The sequence below is a fragment of the Caloenas nicobarica genome, chromosome 13 (genome assembly GCF_036013445.1).
Source record: "Caloenas nicobarica isolate bCalNic1 chromosome 13, bCalNic1.hap1, whole genome shotgun sequence".
NCBI classification, from domain to species: domain Eukaryota; kingdom Metazoa; phylum Chordata; class Aves; order Columbiformes; family Columbidae; genus Caloenas; species Caloenas nicobarica.
The window spans coordinates 12237011-12258846 of NC_088257.1; the positions used below are offsets into that span (position 1 = coordinate 12237011).

The window sequence follows — 21836 nt, forward strand, 5'->3', positions numbered from 1 at the left end:
TAAAAAATATTGGAGAAGCAACATCTTTCTGTGAACAAGCCAAAAATTGAAGTGGAAATTCCTGGTTTGTCTCAGCTTGCCTCTTTAAATAAATCCCCCAAACTACCTAGTTATGTTGCTTCTTCCTGGAAGATATTTAATTTCCCGATTTAAATAAGCTGCTGGGTTCAGGAGTGGTGAGAGAGTCCCCTCCCACTGAAGCCAGTTTGAGGGTTAACTTTGGCAAAACTAATGGGTTATTGTGAAAGCAGAAGCACTTTGTATGTATTATTCGTTTCCCCCTGCTGCTGCCATTGGGAGACACTTTCAGAACCAGTGTTCTCAGCTTAATTTTGAAAGAGAGGGAGCTAAATCTTACTGGGAAGCAACTCCAGAGTCCACTGAACCACACGTATTCACACAAGCACGCACATGGTTGCAGCTTGCGTCTGAGTCTGGATCGAGGACCATAGGGGATGCTATGGGTGAGTGCACACATCTGTGTTTCCTGGAGCCAGGGTGGTCTCGCCTGCAGCATCACTTCTGACAGAAACCATCTTCTAATTTCCATCCTAAATATATTCATTCTGCCTTCCGTTAAGGCAGATATGCGTATCAAATGAAATTACACATTGAAGCAAGGAATGTATTCTGTGCCAAATTCCATATCATCTTTGCATGTTTTCCTATTTCCATGGCATTAAAAAAGAGAGACATTTGCACAGGATTTTATTCTTGTTTGGAGAGCTACTAACTGCAGACAAAACCAGTTAGAAAGTAGGCCGACTAACTGCTCTATACAGTTGCCTATCGTAAGAAAAACATTTTAACTCTATTTCCTCACAATAGCTTTATAGATAAAGACAAGTTTGTATTGGTAACCTCCCTTCTGTGGGGAGAAAAACTGAAGCAGCCGAGACAAAGAACTTGCCTAGCGGCAGAAAGCAGCCCTGTCTTCCCTCCCCAGCCTCCTGTCGACCCACGGAAAGGCTCGTCTCACCATAACTCCTGTTATTGCAAGTACGGGCCACGGGCACACGCTGCACAGAAAGGACAGAGCAGCACCCTGGGCAAGGGGCCGTGGCTGCAGCCTGGGCACCGCAGGGGCATCCAAGGCTACGTGGGAAGTAAGAGCTCGTTGGCATGGAAAATAAAGAGGGCAGCACAGATGGCGTTTTGGACCCAGCTTTAGGTTGTAGAAACGGTCACAGCTGACCTCTCCTTAGCAAACATGTCTGGTTTAGCCATATAGTGCTGGAACTCGAACCCTAAATCCATCTCACAAAGCCGCCTGTCCCACCAGAATGCCCGGAGGGATGAGATGCTCGGCTGTGCATGGCAATGGCCATCCCCCTTTTTCCCTGGTACCCTAGTGATGTTGCTTCACAATATGCAAAAGACAAGGTTGCTCTTCCAAAGCCTTTTACTTTTACCACCCTCTAATAGCGTTTATCCTCTTCAAAAGTTAGGACTCTATTTTCTCCCTTCTATTCAGACGGTTTCAGGAATAGCCATAGATTGCACCACAGATTGTTCACTGTATTTCAGTGAGTCACAGGATCTGACAGATGCACCCTTGAAATGATTATCCTCGTTTTGGAGTATGTTTGCTTTGCTTACTCCCTGACCTCTTTATTGCCCATGGAAATCCATTCTGTGTACATCAACAGCTACGTGCACCACCACAGAATGTCAGGAAAGTGATGGTGTTTTTAACCAGCCTACAAGAACTATAATTAGATTTCCAAAAATGTGAAATGCTGCTTACAAAAAAAGATACTGGATTAAATAGTTCACTAATAAATTTCTGATTAAGTCTAATCCTGTCAGGAAACATGTGACTAGAAAGTTCTGAATTTAATTAAAACTTCACCTGCATACTTTTTCTGCACTGACTCATACAGTACTTTCTAAATATCTTCCTACAGATATCACCTGGGGTTAAGATATCATTGTAGCTGAAATTTCCATTGCAAGGTGAAAAACCAGGTATCAATATTATTAAGGAATCAGGCACTTAACTGCATATTACCTTCTTGCTAAAGCTCACTATTCAGGCAATTAGAAAAAAAAATCATTTGGAAAACTCACTGCCCTTTAATTGAATAAAACTCTACATAACCGTCTTGCATTCTAATTCATCCAGTTACATGTGGTCCAAAGAGTTTCTGGTCTAATGCTGCTCTGTGGGTTTTTGGTTGGCTGTTGTGTAGCAACATGCTGTCAAGCTGCAAGACACGAAGAAAGGGAAATGTATCAAATTCTGTGCATCTCTCCATGCTCACCTTGCTTTCGGTGTTAATCGTGAAGACAGTGTCTCTCTGCTTCAGGAGTTTACAGGAATATGCAATGTTTACTGCTGTCTCCTGTTTGTCTCCTGTCAACACCCAGATTTGTATCCCAGCTTCTCGAAGAGCTGTAATAGTGTCAGGTACTCCATCTTGGAGCCGATCTTCAATCCCTGTTGCTCCTGGGCAAACAGAAAAAGAAATAGTGAACTAGTTTTCTTTCATTTGGAAATCACGTTGCCATTTTCTTTTTTTAAGAAAAGGTCTTTGACTTCTAGTCGTGATCCTGAACTTATCAAGAGCTGAGCTGAGGTAGTGTCCAGCAAATAAACACACAGGCACAGCATCTGCATTTGGATTAAGATCTGAATGTGTCAGCAATCAAGTTCTGGCTCTTCATTTTACTTGTTGCCAGAACAATGCGTTTCATTTCTTCTTAATAATCCAACATGACAATGTACTGGCAGAGGAATTACTCCATATGCATTTTTAAAGTACTGCATTGAGCCCATCAAAGCAACCAGAAAATACAAACTTTGACTATTTAAATGAATGCTATCCTTATTGTCAAGTTAGATGCCTCACCCATCAAAGGGAGAAGAAAAGGTACAGTAAATTTTCTTTTTAAAAATATGCAAACTTAGAAGCAGATGCCAGCACTCATCCTGATGGTAAGTCACCATCTGAATGTTATGACACTCCTTATCTCTTCCACTAGGGGTCAGTTTGAAGATGCTGTAATTGTGATACTTTAAAGATAGATACTGATTTGAGCTGAAATAACACTTTTTTTGAAATAAAGTATGAAAGCACACAGGGCCTTAGGACTTGGCAAAGGTAACAGATTCTGGCAAGATCTACGATACCTCTTATGTATTTCTGCTTATGGCATTTACTGTTATTACTCTAATTTTTTAAATCACTGCAGAGATTATGAGAAGCCATAATGCTAATAGCTTGCAATTACAGAAATTCAGGGTAACAAATTATGGGCACAGGTTGTATTCACAGATAGATGAGGCTGAGACGACTCCGAAAATCAAAGTCTTAAAGAACAAAATGTTTGGAAACAAAGTAGAAAAGAAAGCACTGAAGTGCTCCATAATTTAACAGAATAGTAGTGTTAGATTTGATGGCGATGGATGATGTACAAGTACCAAGGAATCTAAGTTTTAACATGAAATATCCTTTTTACAAAGGGCAGAAAGCAAACATGACAATGCAACAACATCAAGAATTCACCAGCAAAAATGCCTATGTGTGGCCAGCTGTTTAAGTCACCGTTTTTTATAATACAGTTTAATTACCAAAATTCCCTTGGACTTTGTGCTCAAAACTGAAGTTAATTTATAGTATTTTATAGGTTTAGCTAAGGACACAGACACATGATTGAATTGTGGGAACTTCATTATCTACTGTGCCAGCTGAGCCACAGTAACGGCTGACGTACATGTTCTTTCCTCCTGGCACACGATAGTTTCAAAGTTATTGCTGCTCAAAATGCATGAAAACTTGTTTAGACACTATCATTGGACTGCATACCCTAGTCCTGATATTTCCAAACCACAGGGGAAGGCTTTTTGATATAAACGAGTATAAGTTGTTGTCTGATTGCCAAGAATATCACAGGAGAGCGAATGATACTTCACACAATGACAATTCTTATTTTTAGCTACCCAGCAAGGTGAGTTTGGTCTCCAGACGCTGCGCTGTCTCCATTAACAGCTCATCTCTGTTGTCAATTGCAGCTTCTGCCTCCCGACGAAAATTGGCCCATTTTTGAAAGTCATCTTCATTCAGGACCTGCATAACACAATTTAAACAGAGCTCATTTTAAAATTAAATAAGAGAAGCATGCCAGCATTCTGGATCACAGAGACTTAACTCCTATCCAGGCCGGTAAAGTACTGTGTCGCCTTGAAAATAACAGAAACTTTTCCAAGAGACGACTACGAGAACTAGTAGTAATAAGAAAAAGAGACCTGCCTTCCTGTTTGTGTAAGTGGCCTACAGCTGAGACTTAAAAACGTGTCCGAGAGAAACTCTTGATCACACAGCCCTTAGTTGGGACTCTGAATTGGAACACACAGTTTTCTGAAGGTTGCTCTTCATTTCTCCAGAGCTTAAATATGACCTATTTGTTGCACATAGACAACTTCTGTCTTAAAGTATCGGGCTAAGTTGTACTAAGCCAGGCTGAGGGCAAGATTTTTGAAAGGTGAAAGCCAGGCAAAACAGAAAAAAGGTTGGCTCTTCTGAAGACTTTTTATTTCTTGCTTGGAATCACAGTAGAGAAGGTCAGCTAGAGTTACCATAAGAGAAACAGAAATGAATGTTTTGAAGCTGACCGAAAATCTATCATCTCCTCACACTGAGGAAAATGAGGAAAAAAAGATAGCAGAGCAACCAAACAGAGGGACAAAAAGATGGGCTGTATCTGGCTTGCTCTCTGAAGCAGAAAGTATTATAACCATTACATTTCTCTAATAAACCTATTGACATGTACAGAGCAAAGCTGTAAACAATATTAGGCTAATGCCCTCCTACCTTCTTAGCTATGCACAGAGTTCGTAGGCCATCACGAGCATAATAGTCCAGATGCTTCTGTGTTTTTTCTTTTATTCTCTTCATTCTCTTCTCTGCACTAATGTCATCTGTGGAATACAAGATAAAGATTCCATATTTTAAGCACAGATCATTTCAGACCTAATGGACTAAGATTAAAAAAGAGTGGGCATTAGAGAAAACTGGGTTCCAGTATAATAGCAATTCCTTTAAAAGCTCAAATTGCTGGCTGTGCATAAGCGGAAAGCTTGCTAAAGATCCATGTTTCCTTTAAGATAACATTACTTGGGTTTTTTTTGGTTTGTTTGTTTGTTAATGTTATAGCACTCTTGCTGACAAGCTGCAATACAATGGTCAGGCCCTCATGACAGCATTATTGCAGAGTACACAGTGCACATGGGTTAGCTCTGTCGGTGAATTTTAATTAGCCCATTCTATATTCGAAGCGCTACTCAGGTTAAATAAATATCTCACTTCTGATCTGCAAGGATAACACTAGAGAAAGCTTATTTTTTTAATATACTACTAATGCCTTCTATTTCATGCAGAAAAGAGTACTGCAAACTTCTCATGCCTCTTTATAGGAGACACAACAGAAATAGCTCACTGGGAAATTACCTTTGGCAGAATCTTCCAACAAGTCCATTATAACAGAGTCAGCTCCTTTTGTGTAGACAACGATCTCCTTACTTAGAGGGTGTCGCACTACTACAGACATCCTTTTCCTTACTGAGTCAAATCCCAAAGTGTAGAGAATATCAAAAGTCAGAAGTGTGCCTTGTGGCAACCGTACAGTCACCTGTTCGGGAGTTCGGGACACTAAAGTAAAACTATATGCCTGGGCAGCATAAACAAGCGCTGCCTCATCTGGGCTCTCAGCCTCATAGCAAAAGTCTGTTGGCAAAGAACTGTTAGTCACGGATTTAAAAACCTCATCCAGGGAAGCACCACCAATATCTGTGCTGCCCTTGCCCTGGAGCTCATCGCTTCCACTGCTGGTGCAGCGGTTGTCATCATTGTCACAGCAATTCAAGGCAGCAAGATGCTCCTCAGTGTTCTTTGCACTGAAGCTGGCGCCTAGGTCTGAACTAGACTGAGAGGATGAAAAAGACTGACTCAGGCTTGCTAATTTTAGCCGTTGAAATATCTGATGAATCTTATCCAGGGTGATTCCTGAAGGTTTTATTGGTGGTGGGACTGTGACCTAGAAATACAAGAACAACTATGGTTAAAAATAAATAAATGCAAACTACAAGATACTTTTCAAAATCTCAATATATTTTTCTGTATCTAAAAAAAAAAAAAGTGCAGATATTGTGGTAGCCATAGCTATTCATCAAACATAAAAAGCCATGTTAGAAGGGGACATACACAGGCAGGGAAACTGTAGATATTACACAAAAGGTAAAAAAACTAGAGGAGAACTCCCAAAGAAACTATTTTTCACCATTTCAGGTTTCACTGAACACTGCTCTATGTTTTTAAACAGAAGCATAATCAATTTTCCTCACATACTTAAGGTTAGATTACCCTTTGTCTTGGCTCAGTAGCTGTGGAAACCAGGACTGTGTTGCAGATGGCAAGAGCAAGAAAAAAGTCAGTAAGGGATGGGGAAGTCTTCATATGTATAAAAGGAGAAAGATTTTCAGTCTGGAGTGCAGCTTCTCTCACTCGCCTCAGCAGCCTGCTATCGGGAGCCACATCCTTTTCCTGGAAGAGAAATTACTTAATGAGGATTATTCCCATCCACCCTTGTCCCCAGGGAAGAAACATCACCTTGATAGTTTCCTCTTGCATCTTATTGAATTTACACCTAGAATTATGTAAGTTAAATACCTTTTTTGCTTGACATCTAGGGAAAAAATATACTTTTCTAAAAGCTACATAACTACATAATTAGAAGGAAATGAATCTTTGTTTTATTTCTATTGAGATCTACTAGAATTCAAGAATAATTTATACTGTATCCCCAAACTTTGAAACTGCTTATTACCGAATTAAAGTACATTCCAGACGTAAGTGGATTTGGGATCTCCTATTTCAGTGTGGGAGCCAATTGTTATTTCAACAGAGAAGATGTTGTGCTTATGGCTTGGTTACAGCAGCATCACTTCTTGTTTCTAGAGTCCTTTTGCTTTGAACCCAGAAAGAGAAGCTGTCTGAAACTATTCTTCCTCAGTTTTTACAATAAATAAATAACTGCATACATTCTTCATTTGTTCCTGAATTGTTACTGTAATTTTACTACCACACTCATTCTAATCAAACCTAAGTTTGCAAGCCGAATTACTTAAGAATGTCCCTTACCTACAATCCAATCTGATGTAGGCCTACGGGAGTATTACCTTTAACAGAAACTACATGTTAGCAAAGCCTGGTTTGGATTTAATTCAGGGCCATATTTAACAACAGCTTCCACATTTAAAAGGCACTTTCCTGTGAGCCAACACTTTTGGATGCCTTCTTCAAGGACCTGCCAAGGTGATTTAGCTGCTTTCTAGTTCATCTCAGCTATTACCCTCTCCTCCTTCATTCTGGCATAGTTTTCCTGAGTTCCCTAAATATTCGACAGAAGTCGACCAACCACCTTCCTGGCTGTGTTGTGCTGGGCTGAGGATGTTGCATTGCAACTCCTGCTTGCTAAAGTGACTTGAGGTTCTTAAATCATCCTAATAATTGCAAATAAATCTACTGCTCATTTTGCAGCACAGAGCTCAGTTGAAATCCAAAGATGGAACAAGGTTTTGCACTTTCTGTGCGGCAGGAGGCTCTGGTCCCTCTGGCTCAGTGTTTTCACACTTTTTTTGTTTCACACATGGGGAAATGTTTTCGGTATAGATGCAGTCCTTTTTCTAGCAAACTGGTACATGCTGAGGACAAGCCTGCTTTTTTTACTTACCTTCTTGGGTCTCTTAAAAGAAATCAGAGTCTGAAAATGTTGAAGTTGTCATTCTTTGGAAAGTCTTTCACAACATTGTACTGCAGCAGTTACTGTGGGCAACTGCGAATCTGTGGCCTGTACTGTGCTTGCTACGTATAGCAAACCCAAATAGCTTAATTGCACAATTCCAATCAAAAATAAACTTGCAGGCAAAACTCTCAAAACAGTTATGTTGGGAACTATATTAAGTTCAAAACATGAATGATTAGAAACTCATTGACTGCTTGCCCAGTTATTCATATAATTTCCTCGTGCACCACCACAATCAGACAGAACCTTGCAAACCACAAATTATTACACATGGATCTCAGCCTCTTCTATCCATCATCATCCTACCCCATTTCTGTTTCATCTATATCCTCAATACCTGGCTCTAGTTCATGTCAAGAATGACAATGTACCAGTAGGAATTCAACTTCAGCAGAAACTTTCTGAATTCAAAATTTTCCTCTGGAAAAATAGAAAATGGTCAGGTCAATTTTGGCCTCAGGGACAGGTTTTAAAAATGAAAGAACATAAAAATCAATATTTATCAGAAAGTATTTTCTTATTTTCTTTTTCACATTCAGTAGAATGTAGAGTTAGGCTCTGCATTATACCTATGTTACTTTTACTCTAGGAAAGACAAGCAATGCTATTTAGTTATTCCTCTAGGATCTGCAGGCTCCAGCTTAATTAACTTTATCAAATGCCATGAAAAACCCATCATCTTCATCTCTATCTCAGAAAGGCACTGAGATGAACACGTTAATTGATAAGGGCTTCTTGGATTTCAGCAAAACATTGAAGCTTGTCAAGCAGAGAACGCTCACACAAACAGGCAGGCTGAAGCACATTCTGTAGCTGCAGAGCTTCCTAAATGCAGAATACTGAAACAAAGTCCGAATGTGCTGAGTTGCAGGCATGATCAGTTACTACTGTACAAAGCACTCAAAATACCGTATGCAGCCTGCTTGTCACCGATTCATGTGAGGCTGATTGAGAGTAAGTACATTTTGTGATCACTGCATAGAGAGTTTTCCTTTAAAAACTGATCACAGATAAATTTGACATTTGTAAACGGTTATCTTTTGTTTGGCACAGTTACTTTCCAATTAAACTCTTTACATTTTGTAAGATGCTATTATGTTAACAGCCTTCTTGCTTTAAAATGCTTTTCTTGGCAACGGTTCTGACATGCAGGTGCTCATAGCAGATGCTGTGCTAACCCTTACCCAAAAACCACTGTGTCTTCTCAGCAGTGCAAAGTTCTTCAATTTTACTATTACCTGAGGCTACCAGTTTTCATGAATAGTTTCATGGGGCTGGAACATCAACCCTTGGAAACTTGACATTTACCAAGAAAAAAGCAAACAAGAGCAAATTGTAAATGCCAACTACTGGCCTTTGGACTTTACATTATTATGTAAAGTATTTTGTTGATCTGAAGAAGCTAAGGCTCACAATTTCATAGGGAGCATTGTGTTTGACAGTCATTGACTGGCACTGAATACTTCAATACTTTTATTTCAACAGAGCCATTTATCCAGAAGTGCTGTGCAGGCCTTAATAATTTAGTCAAATAGCAATCTTTGTGTTTTCAATCATGTCTTGTTAGAAGATAGATTTTTCTTAAAAAACTTTAACTACTGAGATGCATTCAGGCCCATGATTCTACCTGTATAACTGAAGTACTCAAGATGCTCCAGATTTGTAGCAAAGTATAAATGCATCAGGCAACGTGATGTGAATTGCAAAGGACCGGAACCAGAGAGACACAGACAATTTTAATATCCCCATTTTATTAACAGGGAATTGGCTTGGCTGGTAAGGAAATATACCACTATGCATTTGAAGGATATCTGCATACAGGACAGCCTCTGGGCAATACCTAAGTGTCTCCATTTTTACTACGTCTTCATATTTGTCATAGAGGTTAAACGATTTATGCAGATAGAGTGACACCTATTAGCAGCTAAGGTTGGTTATTTCCATGACAGCAGCTTAATCTTCCTCTACAAAGATGTTTGATACTAGTTTCACAGAGGAAAAAAGAATATAACATGGCGGTTTATTTGTATTTATTTATATTGCCTAGCAGTAACAAACAAAATTGAGGAAATATACTGGCAAGAGATTCCTTCAAAACACTTTGAAAGTCATGATCTCTCAAAAACTCATGGAGAGATTCTCAACAACCCATGAGGACTGGGCTGGAAAACGGTAGGACAACAACTGACAACCCCGCCTTGTTCCAAGGGCAGGAGGAGTGCTGACTGATGCATACTACATGACAGAGGAACTGGATGAGGCAAGTAGGATCTCATAATGCACCTAAACTACTTTGCCAAGAAGAGTAAGTGCAGAAGATAAAGTTCTGAGAGTTCTGTATTTGTTAGATATTTTTAAAAACATATGATCTGGAAAGGTTTTCTAGGAATTTAATTTTAATTGGAATTCTAATTGTGAAAGTGCTCAACCTTCTCCTAAAGCCCATAAGAGCCTTTTCTGAAATGTCTGTTAAAAAACTTTCAAGAAGAAAAGAATAGACTGACTTTAATTAGGTTGTGCTAGACTTTAGGGAGTTTCAGATCTGAAATTCAGCTGACTCTAAGATTTTCCTAGAATTGCAATGAAAACATGTATTTCCAAGTCAGCATGTGTGGCGAGGCAGAGGCTACCTAGCTACTGAAGGGAGATAAGGCTCTTCAGCATCTTGCAGAGTTCGACATCTTGCAGGGTTTAAGATCTTATTCTGACAAGAACTTTTGGCTTAATTTGTATTATCTTTGTGAGAAGTGCCTTTTTTTAAAAACAAACAAGCAAACAAAACAAAACACAAAAACCTTGAAAAATGCAACATTTATCTTTTGACACACCAACAACTCCCAGAACTGCTCTGGAGAGTGCTGCTTGGCCATTTTGCATGCGCAGCGCAGGGGTGGCTGAACTTCGATTAACAGAGGCAATAACTTGCAGCGTTAGTAGCAGAAGTAGTTTGTGGCTTTCTGAGCTCCGTTCAAAACTCAGACTTCAAACTCTCTTCCCAACCATCACCTCCCATGAGGCCCTGTACCTCCTGTTTCTGCTAAGGCAGGTGCCAGACTCATGGCCATAGCTCCTCTTGTACAACCCCAGCCCAGAATCCCCACCTCACTTCCCCTGGTGTGCCAGAACAGTACAAAAAGCTCATTCCCCTTTGTGCAAAGTATGTCTTGCTGTTAATGAACCACAGACTCAATCCTTGGACTTCAAATTCATGTCTCCTTCTCCTGTCAAGCAACCATCACAAAAACTCACCTGTGTACTGCGGTCTTTGATACAAGGACCCGGATTCCCAAGCCCTCACCCAGCTCCCCCGTGACTGCAGCCTGCATGGACCCCAACACGTCTCCCCTTCCCTCTCAGCTCCAACAGGGCTTGGATTTCTCCTGCCCACATGTTGCCTTCCCATCACAAAATTCAACAGGAAGGAGAATTCCTTAAAATGTGTTAGCTCAGTCTGCTTGTACTCACAATGGTACTGCTGAATGCCACTTGAGACTGGTTACTGTCACGACGACCGAGTGACCTGTTCCTTGTATGCCCCTGAAAATGAGCTCTAGCACTCTGGCATCTCCTTAAAGGTCTCATGGTCCCCTGCTTATAAGTGGCTGATCTCTCAGTATTCATGGGTGGAAGAGTGAAGTGTTGAAGTTTTGAAAATTCCTCATCATCTAAATCCAACTCTTTGTGGGTTTCCAGGCGCCTGGCTGTAGAAAGAGAAAAATGAAACCTTACTTCTTATTCTGTTCTTTGCATTGCTCAGGAAGAATTCATTGGTTAAAAAAACTGAAACAAACTAATTCAGAGCCAAAATATCACAAATGCCCGCACCAGAAAAACTTTGCTCTCCAGTTCCTGGCAGCTCCCACTCTCCAATCTTTATTATTGCAAGGAAACAAAAATGCACTTTCAAAGTGATCGGTCACTTCTATGGACTTCTAGTGCTTGGTCTCTTTAGCTGCATTTTGCAGTTGTGTGGAACAGGAGAATGAAATACAGTAATTCACAAATTTGCTAATGTTTTCAGTCACAGAGCACAAACATCTTTTTGGCAGCTGCCTGCCGGCTTAAGAAAATCCTTCGCACTGTGTAGAGAGAGAAAGTAGCGACCAAGAAAGGGCCTGAGTCAAACCCCCAGATTCAGAGCACCAAAGGCCAAGAGGCTGCAGATACGGATTGCAGGTAGGGTTGACTCAAGAAAATGTGTAGCTGTACCTTTCGTATCACACGGAAGACAATGGTACTTTTGGACCTACTGAGTTTAATTACTGTCTCAGTTTGTGAGTTTATAAAGGGTTGCCTGGCTTTCACATAGAAATGAAAGAGAAAATCTTCTGTTTACACTCTCAATTGCGTATTGAATGCAGGGCAAAGCCTGAGACGCCTGCAGAGGGAAGCAAAAACCTTTCCCATTCGACTTCTGAATCTTTTAAAACACTTTCACAAATCTCAGTAACTGGAGTCCCTCACAAAATGGAGATGAATCCACAAAGCTGTACGTTCAGTCAGAGGGCTTGGTAGCTTTAAATACTAGTATTTAAATTAATAACATTTATTTGCTCAGAGAGAAAAGCAAATATAAAAAAGCATCTCTCACCATTTTCCTGATGTGAAAACTCAATTCCATCGACAGTACAGCGTCGGAATACCATTTTGTTCTCTGTTAGTGTCCCGGTTTTGTCTGAGAAGATATATTGGATTTGTCCAAGATCTTCAGTAATATTTAGGGCACGGCATTGTATGGGCAAGTCTGCTTCTTCATCATACAGGTCAATATCATTGTGAATTAAGAAGACTTGGACCAACTTGACAAACTCAATGGACACATAAAGAGAAATGGGGATTAAAGTCTGAAAGAGAGATGAAATTCTCAGTGAGGGGTAATACAAGTCTTGTTGCTTTCTGTCAGCAATGTCCTGGCACAGATATACTAACAATTTTCAGAAGAATGGATCTTCCTAGAGACATATTGTAGGACTGAATAATAGTAGTTTAGTGGAGAGAAAAAACCCTGTGCACAAGAACAATGGATAAACAGGGGGAGAAAAGTGACAAATTTGAGACAAGATTCCTAGAACACCAAGTGCAAAGATGGGTCTTTCAGAGGATGGTCTTACAAAGCACATTTTCTCAACGGAGGTGCATGCTGCTCTTACCCTCCTGAAACTCTGAAAGGATGCACTAGCACAGACTAACTCTTAATGTAAAAAGCTTTCACAAGCAGTTACTTTGCACGCAACACTTCCCACCCGCTAGCTTCCCTGCCCTGAAATAATAATAATGGACTCTTAAGATGCACAAATATTCTGTTTCAGTAATGAAGAATGATTCCCCAAGGAATCTCTGAAAGTTATCTTCACATTTCATTCATATTAAAGAAATTCTGTCCACTGGAATCTCAGCAGTTTCATCAAGAGATCTGAAAAGTAAATGTAATTTTTTCCCCTGTCCCATAGAATGTTCTCTCCCAATTAGGCTTACTCAGACTCAGATATTCAAGCATCCTACTTCTAATTTAGCTTCTTTCCCAAACCAGCTAAACCATACCTATTTATTATTTCCCATTAGCAAAAATGTCAATTTTGGTTTCACTGTTTTCCTGAGATATTAAGTGACATTCTTATTTTGGAATTCTAGACTTTGACAGGAAAAAAAAAAAAGCTGACATTTGGATGTAAATCCTTGTGGGGTTTCAACAGGAAGAAAGAAAAAAATATGCAGTTAGAAAGAAAAAAAAACCTGACACATCATTTCACAACTGGACTCTCCTAGCAATATTTTCAAATAGGGCTAAGAATAGCTGTACAGCTATTAGTTGATATTAATTGTTCATTAATTATTATTATACTCAGTTTTGAATAGCTTCTTCCTTGAAGGCAACAGGTTTTTGTCTTTTACCTGCAACAGGATTATCATTGTCAAAAACATGTAGAAACCGGCAAGAACTGGAGACAGAAAATTGCCATTCTCATCTGGGATGTCATAAGGTGGATGCTCTGAGAAGTTTCCAGTCCAAATGCCATGCCCTGCAGGAATGATATACAATACTGAAATACGCTGAGCAGTCAGGTGATTGACAAAGCTTCTGAAATTTGCAGATATGGACTGCTATGATAATTAAAAAGAAAGAACATTTCAAAGGAACAGTCCCTGAACAATGCTGTAAATCTACTGGAGAATTAAACGTGTACACAGAGCTCTGTAGCACATACATATCACTGAAATGCTAGTAAGAAATGAGCCGGCACAGATATTTTTATTCACCTCTCCTTCAACAGGTGTCCCCCAGGGCTCTCACCTCTGCACAGATCTCTCCTCACCCCATGTTTTGCTGCTGGAGGACTCCATCTCTACCACCTGTCCTTAAAAATCCTCAGTGCTGTAGACTGCCATTCCACTTTCTAACAGAAAGAAACCTAATTGTTATGTAGACAAAACAAAATATTTCTTATCCTTCCTGACCATTCTTGATTTCCATCTGTCTTATAAGCTCCTATAATTCAGCCTGGGCAGCTCTTTTTTGTATTCCCTTCAATTAAGTCATATACCCAAACTGCTTTTTCCCCTGTGTCTTAATATCGGTAGGTAACATTGAATTGCTACAACAAAGCCTGCAGTTCAGGACTTACCAGCAGCCCATCACAATAACTTTACCACCTTTCATACCACCTTTACTGAAGTAAACTTTGCTAAAGGATGTTGCTAAATTTACAGCATCAAAAACTTCACACAGAGCTAGGACAAACAACTGAGTTTCCCTCATTACATCAGTGCTCCAGATGCCAAAAACCTCTATTAGTCCACTTTGCATATCCAGCTCTGATAAAAGATCTATGAACACTAATTGAGCAAGCAGTTGTTTTGCAGCATCTGCCCACTAAAATGCTGCCAAAGGAATTAAAATTGTTTCAGTAGTACTCTCTGGCTGCTAGAGACCACAAGCACATCTGAACATGGACAATGGTGCTCTACAAGCCACTTCTTACACAATTTTTCACTGTATGCAAGAAAAATCCTGATAGCTGATCCACCAGTAATATAATAGTTCTTCCTAGAACCCCACATTCAGACAAAGCTGAAAAGCAAGAACTCGTGGTAGAGCTACAGGACATTTTGAATGGATGAAAGCTAATGGACTCGTTAATGTTTTACATGTTTTGCTTAGACTACGAACGCTTTATATTTTATTTTTTAACCTGAGCAGATAAATTGGTTTTTAAATGCTGGTTTTTTGTTTGTTTGGTTTTCACCTGAGACTACTTTAAATCTTAAATTAAAGGACTTTTTTACTCAAGGGCCCTTACACACCAGACAAAGAGAAGCCTCTGAATCTACATGACAGCAGCCAGGGAACAATGAAAATAAAGTCTCTCCCTCACACAGAGCTCAGCTGTCAAACTAAAATCCCATTTCTGTGCCAAAAAAGCCCACTGCAACATGAAGCAGCAAAATGAAAAAGTGATTAAGTCAGTTCAATTGTTCATCTTTTTGGATGGACCTCGCTTCTAACGGTATTACACTGATGACTGGCTGGTAAGTCAAACCACATGCCTCCAGGGCAGGTTCAGGAAAACTTGACAGAACCACATGATTTGACTTTGTTGTTATTAATACAAAAATAATTCAGAGCAGTAGCACTAAGCAAGTTATCACCGAGATAAAACAGATTAAAAAGTGGCTTTGAACACAAGTGCTTATGGGAGCCTCTGTTATCTCTTCAAAGCTCTGACCCATTCAAAAGTCTGTGGGCTTAAAATTTGGCCCTTCCCTCAGGATTATGGGATTCTATTAATCCTGACCTGCCTGGGACGGATTGCAATCAGAGCTGGAAGGTGAGCAGCTGCTTACATGCAGCAAAGATGATGTCTTTGAGACTAGCGACCTAGCAAACTCTAGTCAGCTAACCACAGTTCCTATATTCAAGGGTGCTCACTTGTAAGGACCCCAGAAAAATGCAGGCTATTCCTACCTAAACGAGCCATCTTGCAGCCTGCTCTAAAAGGGCTTTCGAGAAGGAAGGTAGCTGTAGAGACTGTAAAGTTGATGAATTACTTATGTGCAGCTCATGGATTGTAAATTAAGTAGTTCTGGATAACATCACTCCTGGAAGTATTGGAGGAAAATGTTACGGAAATGAAGGTAAAGCTACATTGAACAAGCATCCACATAGGAAGTAGATCTCAGTTGGCAAGTACTGATTCCTCTAGTGCGTTAACCCAATGGATTTCCCCTGCTTGCTTTACACATATTTTACCACAGTGGGGATGGGGCTTATCTGAAATACTTATAACCATGGCTGAGTTTTCTTCTATCTGAATTGCTCAGATTTGCCATTTTAACTTACCTTTTGGAAAGACCAGAGCCTAAAGACCCCAAGAGCATTCAGCTCTAGATCTGATCTCACTCATGTCTACAAGCTGAATTTTAACAACCATTTAGAAAAAAAAAAAGCAATGAGATAGAAGAAGATTTTTGTCAGTGCTTCATACCTACAGCTCCAACAAGACACATCACAAACAGGAGTCCCACACATAAGAAAATATCCATATTCATCCGATGCTCTATCTTGCTGCGCTTGTAACGAGGACTGTTGTTATTTAGCATGGCCTTAGTTTCATGACCTTCAAAACACAAATGGATATCACCATGTTTATGTAATATTTTACACTTTTTTAAAACTATTTCTGTCACAAGATGAGAGCAGGATGCTCATAACTAATGTTAATTTGACTCTAGTTTCATTCAGTAATTTTATTGCCCATCTTCTCATTTGACCGAATAGCAGAATATATCAAAGACTAAATCTAGAGGTTTGCAAAAGGCCTCCATTACGTTACAGATTTCAGCTGTTATATACATTTTACTTTCCCACAGATAGCAGATTCAGTAGGATTACAACATTTATCTAAATTTGCAAAAGCCAAATCTCTCTTGAGAATAAGAGGAAAAAGAACAATAATATTTTTGTGTTTTACAAACAACTTGAATAGGTGCTATATAGATTCCTGAAACCTACATTTGAATATTTTTCAGCAGCTATTTAAAAGCCACTAAACACATTTAATGTATTAACTTAAATCCAACATACCAGACCCAGCAGTGAAAGACACTAATGTTATCTAGCTTTTCAGTATGTGGTTGTAAAATGCTAGAAAAACAGGAGGGTGAGAAATAAGAAAATCCCAATCCTTAAAATTTTCTGAATTAGAATTGGGCTGGTATACTTGTAATGGAAAAAGAGCAGTGCTGTAAGAAGCTAACAAGCAGAAATTGCTTTTTCTACACTATTAATAGTATCTAAACTATGGCTCCAGAGTTGAAATATCTGGATACCGTCTGTTGCTATATTAAATGCTATCTTTTATGTTTATTACTATAGTCCTTTCCCCTGAAAACCCAGACCCAGCAGACTTGTATTTAATTTTTATTTGTATGTGCATGATGTGTGCGAGAGGGACTGTTTTCCAAGCTACCTTTTGGCTTTCTCTAGGGAAGTGATTTGAACAAAAAGCTGAAAGTTAAGTGTGATTCAATCACGCCTGCTGGATCCACTCCAGGTTTATATAAAAGGTTATTAATTGAGGCAGAGAGTAAGAGAGAAAACTACTCTCCAGCCTTATGTTCAGGACATTCGCCCAAGATCTGGGACTCTCAGCTTCCTGTTGCAACGAATATGTAATTATTTACACAACCTGGAGCTACGTCTGTGGGACCAGCTTATTCTACCAATGCTCCTTCCTTTCCAACTCATGTATATGTACATACCCACTTGTTCCACACAGTCAGGTATTAAGGGTACAACTTGTGAAGCAGAAGATGTGTGTTCACTCCCATACAGGCAGAACTGAGAACAAAACCCAAGTCTTCCCTTTGGTGAACAAATGCTCTAAGCACCGAACTGTGCAGAATGGGAGGGTAGTGCTGCCTGCACGTCTGTTCCTCCTGCAGTTGTGTGAATCTTGTTCCTCACTTTTCTTTTACGTCAAGCTTAATGGAATGCTTTGTGTTGAAAACAAAACAAGGCAAAAACCTCTAATCTCTCCTGGAAAACCCTCAAGGAAATGTTGATGGATTTATTTCAGGAAGAAAATGGGAAGAGAGATCTTTCCAAATATCAGCTCTATCATTTCCTTCCACTCAGCTGGCCAACAGGAAAAGTATGCATCTCTAATACAGATACCACCTTGTAAGAAACAGAATATCAGAAATAAGAAGAATGAACTACTTTGTTCTCTAATCCTCACAGTTTCATACGCTGTGCAACCCAGCACCTCACCTACCACCCCACTAGTACCTTGTCTCTCCATTTGTGGGTACTGATGGGCTTATCTAAAATGTCATTCTGGCACTTTATTATTTGAAAAGCATATAATTCTCGCTGCTGTTCCTGTCAGAATGAGAAAACTACCTTGGCTGTTGCACTATAATGAGGCTTTTGTGCATTAGCTCTATTGCTATGTGTCAAACCATCTGGGTAGCCATGGAAAGTATAACCATATTTGGGTCAGACAAGAACTGCATGGGCTAAACAATCATATTAAGTGATAGCTTTACTCTTCACAAAGGCTTCCATTAGAAAGTAAGTTTGAGGAGTAATAGAGCTATACAAATGGAGAATGTGCCATCTTATTATGTGACTGATCTTGATAGTTCAGAAAAGGTCACAGATCATGATTAAAAGCCAGAGCATAATCAATGTCAAAGAACCCTAGACATTAAACCAGTCCTGTCTCAAGTGAGTCTATTTTTAGAAGAATGAGTGAACTTTTATACTGACAATAACAGAAAGATGTCAGTTGGAAATTGAATTGAAGACTTACTCAGATCAAATACTTTAAAACTCCAACCTTTGCTACTAGCAGCTTAAGCAACATTAACAGAGATCTGCATTAGGATCTGTGCTGGTGGTCAAAGGAACATACTGGGAAATCTCAACTAAAGAGAAGAAAAATAGGAATCCTAACAGGAGTAGGGAAGACACATTACTGCAGTTCTATAGGGAATTATCCCTGCAGAGATTTTTACATAGTAGTTACTTGCAAAAAATGAGTGATTGGTTTGGCTCTGGCTGTCCTGTTCTGTCTGGTAGGTGCCATCCTTACATGTGGCATTCAGAGAGACAGGTAATGAAAGACCACAAAGGAAAGGTTACTTTGGAAACATATGGGAGCTATAGTCATTTAGAGTGCACTCCAGTAGTGAAATAAAATGGCCAGTTGTCAGGTAAAATAATCTGGATTGTGGATGTTAATCTAAGATAAATGGCTCTTGCAAAGATGGTGACTTGTTTTCTCTCAGGTGGCTCAGCCTTGAACCCCTTGCTGCTAACTAGACATAAAACAGGTGACACAACTGTACTGGAAAGATAAAAATAAACAATAAAGGGATTAACTGTTGCCCTTAAATTGACTTTCATTTAATCTAAAAATAAAGAGGGTAGCTCATACACTCTATCTGAAGCAGAAGAGGGCACAACTGGCGAAGCCAATGACAAGTCATGCCCACTGAGTAAAAGCAGTAGTAACACTCCAAAGGTAAACGATGCTGAGAAAAAGATGAGCTGACCCACTGCTGAACCTGGCACTGCTGCATCTGATCTGGGCACTGATACTGTCTTGCTTGGTTCATGTCTCTACTGCATGAAATTCTTGGCTGTATGGACACACTGCATCTATGTCAGCACAACCCTCTGCTGCTGCTGCTGCCTCTTCTGTGACCTCCAGCTGCTGGTCTCACCGTCTGCAGTTGCTGGCACTGGCAAAGCTTGGCTTTGTGATGATTTCTTTTTATTTTCTGGGTAGGTCTTCAGCTGCATCAGTTTCTGCCCTGAGGACCCAGTGAGACCTCCCTTGGGCAGCCATGTAGATTTTATGCCAGATGGAATTAGCATTATAATCAGAACTGCGGAGCTGAGAGTTAAACTCACCTTAGCAATTTTTACTCGTCTAGATATTTTTGCAAGATATTGCAAAGATAGCAAGATATTTGACGTAGACAAGGATACTGTCAGTTGTCAGAGACCCAGAGCAGGACTCTGACTTTGGAGATGGATGAGTAATACCTTTATGTCAAAAAGTTAGATAATTTGCTAGTGCACTACCAGTTCTTTAAGCAAAATGTCAAATTGTGTTGCAATATTAGACTATGCATACTTACTTAAGGATATTTACAGGGAAATTCTACGTTTACCTAGCTAAAAAGTACACCATACCTGCATATATAACGATTCCTATTGCAGCCTCGGTATTTCTGATTGTACATCCACGAAGCAAGAGGCTTTCAATGTTAAAACCAATCCGTTCATGATTTGGTTGCTCCCTAGAAGGAAGAAAATAAAATAAAATAGAGTAAATTTTTTTTTTCCTGCTCACAATTTTTGTCTGCAGGTCTGCTTCAGGTTGAAATCGAGGAACTGTGAAGGCCCTGTTTTGCTTGTATTTCACTCAACTTCAATAAAGACTCCAGTAAAAAGTTACGGAGAAGTCCGAGTATCTCTTCTGAAGACCAGTTGCATTATGTATGTATCATGATGTCAATATGAAACGTTTGGCTTTCACTTGGTACCTTATCTGGCAGGTTCAGTATATCACAAATGAAGTCAAGACTCATTGTGTGACTTCATTCAGATGAAATTCTTTCAGAAAGCTGAACCGTGTTTGCCTGCTGGTAGAGGTTCACATGAATACATCTGCACCCTGCAAGAGTGTCTGTCTCTCTGTCAGCCACCGAAGGGCTTCTCATCTTTGTGAGCCTCAGCTGAATGGTCTCTGGGCTGAGGCTCCTTCTTCCTCACTCTCACACTGGATGGAAGATTTTCCATCCTGGCTGAAGATGTCCTGTCACACACCAGATCCTTCTGCTAGCAGAACAGATGGGTGAAAACTCAAAGTAAGTTATAAGGTCAGCGCTCCATCAGGCAGGCAATTTGTTACTTGCCGCTGGAAACGAAAACATAAAACGACTTTTGTTCACAGTTTTTATTATATAATCTGGTAGGCCTCTCCTGAGATCTTTGCCAAAGCTGTGATTTTTCACTTCAGTCACTCCATCTAATTTTGTTATGCAAATATCAGCAGAAGAAAGATTTTTTTTTCTAGAATATGTGTTTTTTGCTACATTCTGTTCGATATTTAGCAATGCGTTTACCAGTAAACTGCAGCATCACTTAAATGGAGGACAAGGTTAGGTGCTACCTCAAGTCTAAGTACAGGCCTATGTCTGTGTGCAGCTGCACATGACTACCTGACATCAAACCAGACAAGTGAAAAGGTTTAGGTACCAACAACCTACAGCTGGTAGAATTGTAAAAAATAACGCCAGAAACCTGTTTTACCAGGAATCAAGATTCAGCCTTGGTGAACTCATTTAACAGGAACCTTCTTGCATCCCCTTGAGCAGAATGTGCTGTGGTCAGGCATGTCAGATAGATGTCACTGAGTTGTTATCATTTTTAGCAGAGGGAGTACTGCTACTGTTTCATAGCGATGCAATAGAGCCTCAATAATTTATTAAGGGTTCTTGGAGAAAAATGTAACCTGTTCCAAGCAATTTGTGTTTACAAAATAACTCAAAAACCAGCAGATCAAAGACAGAAACTCCACTAAAAGTTAGTAAATAATTTTCACTGCAAATTATTTTATCTATCCCTGAAGCGGTGAGAGAAAGACAACTAATTCCATGTTTCACTAAGCAGGTGAGATAATAGGCGTTTCGAAAAGAGATTTCTGCTACTGACTTTCAATAGAGATTTGAAGATTTTCAAGCAAATCCTGGGTCCTAAGGGTATGTATTTGTGTGTGTTTTCTTGTGACATATCACCTGCATTTCTACAGTCTCAGTGCTCTTGTGCCATATTACAGCAGGCTAATTGGAAGTATTGCTTCAATTTAGATTATACCCGATGGTCCTCAAAGCCAGCAACCACAGCCAGTGATCAATACAAACTTGACCTCTTTTTCTCTTTTAAGATATCACAGCATAGGGGAAATGGCATTGCTATTAGAGGCATCAGTCTTACAGGGCATAAATTCTCAAGACGA

General features: G+C 39.7%; 1 protein-coding gene across 1 annotated transcript in view; it reads right to left on the reverse strand.

Moving 5' to 3' along the window:
- The window catches only part of ATP10B (ATPase phospholipid transporting 10B (putative)), a 52800-nt gene that overhangs the window by 11966 nt on the left and 18998 nt on the right, over nucleotides 1–21836 (reverse strand). The window contains exons 5-14 of the mRNA XM_065644185.1: nucleotides 20009–20115; nucleotides 16287–16418; nucleotides 13696–13823; nucleotides 12395–12647; nucleotides 11269–11504; nucleotides 6363–6542; nucleotides 5451–6036; nucleotides 4815–4921; nucleotides 3944–4070; nucleotides 2265–2449 (exon numbers count right to left, since the gene is read on the reverse strand). Of these exons, the coding sequence (XP_065500257.1) occupies nucleotides 2265–2449; nucleotides 3944–4070; nucleotides 4815–4921; nucleotides 5451–6036; nucleotides 6363–6542; nucleotides 11269–11504; nucleotides 12395–12647; nucleotides 13696–13823; nucleotides 16287–16418; nucleotides 20009–20115 (2041 nt within the window). The remainder of the gene's footprint in view (nucleotides 1–2264; nucleotides 2450–3943; nucleotides 4071–4814; nucleotides 4922–5450; nucleotides 6037–6362; nucleotides 6543–11268; nucleotides 11505–12394; nucleotides 12648–13695; nucleotides 13824–16286; nucleotides 16419–20008; nucleotides 20116–21836) is intronic.